Here is a 6,935-nt window from a genome sequence, read left to right as displayed (position 1 = left end):
TTGTGTCGCTACGTTTCTCTGCGGTGAGAACAATGTCTTTAAAAACAACGGTGCTACACCTCTCTAAATAAAATTAACGCTGAACAGCTTGTGCGTTCCGAGATTCAGCGGTGAACCGGGTCAGGCACCCTGCAAACTTGCAGATGGCTCGGAACGGGAAAGGGTCAATGCAGCAATAACTCGATATACGAAGGAGATGCGTTCCTGGAGCTCCGCTTGTATATCGAAACTTGGTATACCAAAAAACGTATTACATTAGTACGACGAGATCCCAGCCTTTGTAACTTACCATGTCACGCTGTAAACACTTCGTAACTTCCTATTCACATATTAAACAAAGACAATTTATGTTGAAAATAATATATTTTTATATTGTACAGTGTTAAAATAATAAAACTGACCTAATTAACAACATAAGTGAAGAAACGTAATTATATTCGTATTTATAGCGTACTGTATCATAAATCAATGTATTTATTTACGCCAGTATATTCATTCATTATTTTATTTTTAGCTTAAAATAATGGTAAAAATTCCCAAGTTCGTTTTACCGAAACTTCATTTATCGAGTATAGGCATATCGAGGTGTTACTGTGCAGGAATGTCGAGTGATGTGTACGGGGCACTCGCAACAAAATATGCATGCTGCAAAAAGCAATAGGAAGAGACACCCAGGACTCCGGTTTATTCGCGTTCACTGTGCGCGCTCTCGCCACAACGGAGCACACATTTTGATTTGTCGCAGGTCGGTAACGGCGCGACGAGAGTCGGTGGCGTCGGCCGTCCTCCCCGCTCGCTCTCTGGTGAAGGGGAGTGGGGGGGGGGCGTGGGGGCATCTTGCCGAGTCGACAAAGCTTCACGACGCGTCTCGTCCTTGTTCTTCCACCCCCCCCCCCATTCTGTTAACGGCGCCGCCCATTTCGTCGCCATCCCATCCTCTGCACCGCCAACCCCCCTCCCCGCCGGACACTGCGCAACGCCGGGGGGAGTTTGCTCCGCGGCTGCCCGTGGCTGCGTGGCTTCCAGCACGAACGTTGTTTTTACACCTCCCCATCGTTACCGCTTTACATCACCCAGCATCGGGGGAAATAAAATAACAATACACAGCCCTAATGTCGATCCACCGCTGAGCATACCCACACTGTGTCGGTCGAGGGGGTTGTTTGACCACGCTTAGCCAGTACGAGTTTGATAAAGGAAGGTGCCTCAGGGCTGGTTTAGATATCAACCGGGCACTGCCATTACCCATGCCTCATGTCGAACTCGGGTATATTTGTGCGGTGTACCAGAACGCACGGGTAATACATTGGTGACCACACCATGCCATGAACTTGGTGACATGAATTCGATTCCAGGCCACGGCTAAAATCTTTTGTTTAGTGATATCTGAAACAGCCCTCCGACCCATCTTAGCCAACCCAAACCGACCAATGTGGTGATATATAAACTTTTTATTTTGATTTTACCAGGTGAAGCCCACTGAGCTAGGTAGCTCAACTAATTGTCTTATCGTGTGGACATTTATAGCAGCCAAATACTCTAAATGCGTGATGTTGATTCTAAAAAGGGAAAAAACCGGAGGACCACGAGAAAAATCCACACGACCACGGGGAGAACATGACAACTCCAAATATACAGCAGGCATCAGGGTCGGGATTCAAACCCCCAACCTCCTGCATACCAGGCGAGGCATATACATACCTGGGTGCTGCACCGCAGCACCCAGGTATGTTCAAACAACCACCACAACCAACAAGATATTGGGAGGTCTTCAGCTAGCAGTGAATTAAGGACCGTAAATGTAATTATTTTAATGCAGCATGGTTGACAGGGCAGGCGGTAACACCACAGGTATTTCGCTTTACCTCCACCCGTGCTCTGCCTGTACCAGGGTTGAGCCACAGCAGAAATTGGTACCACCTCAGGTAGCAAATCTCTCGTACAGTAATACCCCGATTGACGTCTCCCCCTTTAACTGTCGTTTCGCAAATTACGCGGTCACTTTATTAACACCGCTACCCGATTTGCGTCACCTCAACCCACAGCACTCATGTCCCTGACAGCATCGTCCGTCCTCTCTCGTACCCCGTCGCGCTTCTCAGACCTTCGCCTGCACCGCCTGCTACTGCCCGGTTAAATCGCTTCGACATTCGTCGCCGCATCTTTCAGGAACTCATCCCCGGACGTAAACCGGGGCATTACTGCACCGATGTATTCATGCAGCTAACGCCAGTGAATTATCCGAACCCCACAATTTACTGTTATTGGCCACGCAGAAATTTGGAACCCCGCTGAGGTTATGCCACCTGGGGTGGTGCCGACTGAGCGGAATATATCTGCTGCGAGCTCGTGGCCTACAAGCATGGCGCCACGGGAAACTCTGGAAGGCCACCCGTCAAGTAAACATTGAACGCACAGAAACACGACGACGACGGTGCAGCACGAGCGCTGTGTGGTGCGGCACACTCCGCAGGGGTCACGCAGGGGGTCTGTGTAGCTCCTACCCGAGCAGAGCACCATGAGCGACACCGGCGTGTAAGCATTTAAATAAAAAGTGGCGCCAGACTGGTTAAATAGAATGTATCTTTGATGCCACGCTGAATCTTTTTGAGCTCGAGGGGTGTAGCCCTTTTTGTGTAAACACAGCGCCCTACTGCGAAAAAAACTTGGCAAGACCCTCCTTGAAAAAAAACTATTGAGCCTCAGGCTTTCGTGGGTAAATAAGCATAGTAATAATAATAATGTTAGTATGCAGGGAAGGCGCTGTAGTTCAAATATTGCGACCCTGAAAAGCTGCTGGCACCAATCAGTAATGATGTTGGGGTTCGTGGGAGGGAACGGTAATTTTGCACTCCATCCATGCCCCTTCGTTTGTGTGCCCACCGAGCCGCACGGTGAAGTACGGTCAAACATCCACCCAATGGCTTACGTGGCATGGGGAGGCCCTCATCCAGCAGTGGCTTCACAAAATGGGCACGGCAATGGTGCAGCGTAACCACGCACTTCCCACCTCTCCCCACCAGCAGCTCTGCCTCGCCTACTCAGCACTTTGTCACAAGTTTAGCACAAGACCTGATTAATGGCAAGCAATTAGAATAAAACGTGGTTTTGAAATTGGACTTAAAAAAAAGTGTTTTGGCAATATTCCCTCCGCGCTACCCCACACAGCACCAACCCTATCCCACAATGCACAACAATAACCGCCTGCTCACCAACAATCGAGTGAAGCTCTACTACTTGCTTGAATCAGAGGGCAATCGCAAACGTGACCGACATTCACACCAACGGCAACCCCCCCCCCACCGCCACCCCCCCCTTCCCAAAAAAAAATCACTCAACAATTAAAAGTCAGATTGTGATCATCCGGCTGTACAACGTACAACGAAAGCGAGGTCACGTCACTGCGTTCCCAAGAAGCACGGCGGACACGTACTGCGGTGTAGCGCAGCCGAACGGTTGGAGACTCGAGACAGGATTACATTGACGTCGCCTATGACAGCAATGCAGCTATTCTAAGATCATCCCACTGATGTGCGGTTCCAATATAGGTCTAAAATGAGGTCATCGGGACACTAATTTAGGAACTCATTCTAAAAATTCTCAAAACGCTCAGCGCACGCTGGTGTGTGTGTATATATAATTCATTATATAGCTCAGTGGGTCAGGCTGCAGGGCTCCCAATCGTATGACCATGAGCTCAAATTCTGTCGGGATTGACATCATCAATCATCACCACCACCACCAACATCATCATCATCTTCTGTGTTTTGTAAAATAAGCAGCGCCTAACGTTCAAAAGAGGTTGTTGTGTTAGGGATTGTAAGATCCCCCCTCCCCCACCACGAGAATGGAATTTCCACCACTGGCTGAGGACCACTGATAAGAGGTGTTGAGCACCGATCCGCACATGTTTCAGAGTGGGGATACATCTTTAGGACTATAAAAAATATATACATGACGTTCTTCGCCTTTTATAGCGGGCGAGTCGGGGCCTTAAAAAGCCGTGACGCATATGAACGGCAATAAAGCCTTGCTGATTGGCAATACGCTCTGTAAACCGACGTTTTTGGATCATGAGCAACCAATGATGCACGCCGTAAACGATCACAAGCGTAGACGTGTAATAGAAATGTGGAATACATGAAACATGTCATTCCTGAGTGACAACAACATTATACGTTTTGGCGGTGGGGTAGGACGAGCGAATTGAGAGGCAGAGGCAAACAGGAAGAGAGGAGACACCGGTGGATCTTGTCGATTTGTGGCTTAAATAAAAGACCTCCCCAGCTCCCCACACCTCAGCTCCCCACGCACACAGGGCGCCTGTTTGCAAGCCGACCTACACACGTGACTGTTTCTACCCAGCTGTCACAACTGTATGACAATTAATTTGCGTCCATCAGAATGCACCAGCTACAAATGGATCCTCTCGGCGCCGAACCTTATTCGCAATCAGAGATTCAGCAGTCTCCAAAAATGATTAGGAGTTGTTATATTGTGCGAAAATGTTGGCATGTGCATCGACATCAATTGATTGTGGAATAACAAAGGGGTGACCACATCCCAAACGTTTACATGCAATAAACTAATTAACTTCAGATTTAAACAACACACACACGTGCATTGCTCTCAGCCTTATGCAGACCACCGGATCAAAAGAAGTGCATACGTGCGTGAGTCTCTCTTGCAATTTTTAGACCACCAACTCAAGGAGTTGGGAAAACGCGGCTAACCTGCGGTGAGACAGACACAACTGTAAACAGGTTTCCGTCCTTATTAGGACTCATCAGTACAGCAGAGTCATCAACGTCCGCTGCAGCCATATGCCTTTGGGCGCCTCGTATATTGGAGAGGGTTTCTTCTGAAATCTGATCTAATCTATTTGCATGATGCAATAAAAGTATAAAGGTTACAGCAGGCAAAGGGGTGTGCGGGGGGGGGCTTTCATTGTTATCCAATTTCATGAGCAGATTTGCCTCCAATATTTGCAAAGGACCTAAAAATAATCACACCGTGAGATGTTCATAGCAATACAAATGTACGTTCAATATGAATACCGACGAACACAGAGTGCGACTCTATGCGTTGCCACAAACCGTTCAGTTTATGGCAAACGGAACACAGTCGGTGGATAGTGGCACGTGGCCAACAACTTCCAATCGGAGGGGGTAGGGGTACAATAATATGGCCACAATCTTAAATCTTGGTAATAATAATATTTTAAATGATTGTTAGCAAGGCTGGTGTGCATTATACATGCTGCTGGAAGGACGACCAATCTTACGGTCACAATGGCAACTTTTGGTGTCTATAAACCACGTTTTGTATTATTCATCTTGGTTGGTGAATCTTTGTGACAGGGTTCCCTAAACTCCAGTCTTTGAAACCGGCCACAGTTAACCTTTTAGCGTTTACCAAGCTACCGTGCACATTAATTATTTGTTACACGCTGCGCACACTCAATGATTGGTTGATAACGTTGAGTGCAATTTCAAATTAAGATAGACATCTTGCGTGTGAGTGTGTGCGTCACATGCAACTTAGCGCCGATTCAAATTAACAATGACTTAGATTTGTGCCAGTTAGAAATCATCTGGTGTGTGCAGTATGCAACAACCTAATTTCTACTTGAATGGTGAAAATTTGGAAAACATGGAAATCCGGACTTGAGTGGGTTGTGAGGATCGGAGTTTGGGACGTTGTGCCGTAAACAATGCATCGACAATATTCAGTGCACTTTGCACAGCCGAAGCGTTAGGTGTGACATTCCAAAGGAGAATGGGGAAACGACTTTTTGGAACATCATACGAATCAGTCCATCGCAGATCCAACCGACGAGGTGGAACACGTCTTCACATCCATGAAGGAAAATAATCTGCCATGCTTGGCAAGCAGCTTGCTAAACTGGGTCAGCGTTAAAAGTAACAATGGGGCTGTGGCCAAAACTACGATCAGTTAAATGCACTTGCCCAGTTAAAGCCTCAATGAGGTTCGGTTCTCTTAAGGAGGTTCTCGCTACGGATGATTTGGGCAAATCCCATTTGAGTAATTTTGCGAGTGAGAGAAAACCCACTCATACGGGCGGAAAATAAAAAAAAAATCCACAGACGGGCAAGCCACCTACTTGCTACACAACCCCCTGCCCAGCAGGTGGGCCTTTTTTGAATAAGATCCCGGCACAACTTATAAACCACAACCTCCAAATCTCATCTCATAGGCATGCACCACTACCCCCGTGCCCAGCTAACAGGCCCCCGAACAACGGTTCTGACGAGGGACCGTTGCGGTCCCTCCGGCCTCACACGGCCGCGGGGCCGACCTCCGCACCGACGGGCGGCAACTCTGCGAAGCGCACGGCGAGCTGCTCCACCTGGCGGCGTTGCCGCGGCGCCGACGCGGCGCCCGCCGCCTCGCCCTGCCGACTCCTCCGCCGCAGGAGCAGCAGGCCAGAGTACTCATCCGCGGTGAGGACGTAGGGGCCGTTCGGCGCGCGGCGCGGCGCGGGCGGCGAGTCGCGGTCGAGCTCGGCGAGCGCCGGCGGCAGGTCGAGGCGGCGGCACAGGTCCCGGCGCGCCGTCAGGTAGCGCTCACGCCGCCGCAGCCGGTAGAGCCGCATGCGCTCCTCCTCGGCGGCCGGGTCGGGCAGCGTGCCCTCCCAGCGCAGGCTCGCATCGCTGGTGGCCGGCGGCGCCACCGCGGTGGCGGCGGCCGGCGCTGGGCCGCGCTCCTGCTCGCTGCTTCCGCTGCCGCTATGCAGTTTCCCTTGAGGAGGCGAGATAACCAGCAATGGTAAAAATAATAACGGCAAAAAATTCTACGTTTCAAAAGTCGTAAGGCACATTAGATATTTTTGTTGTAATTGCAATGTGATCGAGGAGGTTGTGTCAATAATAATAATACTTTACAGTGCCATTGTGGCCATGCAACCCAAACTA

General features: G+C 49.4%; 1 protein-coding gene across 2 annotated transcripts in view; it reads right to left on the bottom strand.

Annotated features, from left to right (window-relative positions):
* Nucleotides 1-656: 656 nt before the first annotated feature.
* The window catches only part of LOC116950279 (uncharacterized), a 22,362-nt gene continuing 16,083 nt past the window's right edge, over nt 657-6,935 (bottom strand). For both annotated transcript variants that reach the window (XM_032967963.2, XM_032967964.2), the window contains one exon: nt 657-6,762. In XM_032967963.2, the coding sequence (XP_032823854.1) occupies nt 6,299-6,762 (464 nt within the window). In that variant the 3' untranslated portion in view covers nt 657-6,298. The remainder of the gene's footprint in view (nt 6,763-6,935) is intronic.

This window comes from Petromyzon marinus, chromosome 38, assembly GCF_048934315.1.
Source record: "Petromyzon marinus isolate PM22_M1 ecotype Great Lakes invasive population chromosome 38, UKy_Petmar_22M1.pri1.0, whole genome shotgun sequence".
NCBI classification, from domain to species: Eukaryota; Metazoa; Chordata; class Hyperoartia; order Petromyzontiformes; family Petromyzontidae; genus Petromyzon; species Petromyzon marinus.
The sequence above is the reverse complement of the archived record's forward strand: the minus strand, read 5'-3'. Positions and strand labels throughout refer to the sequence as shown.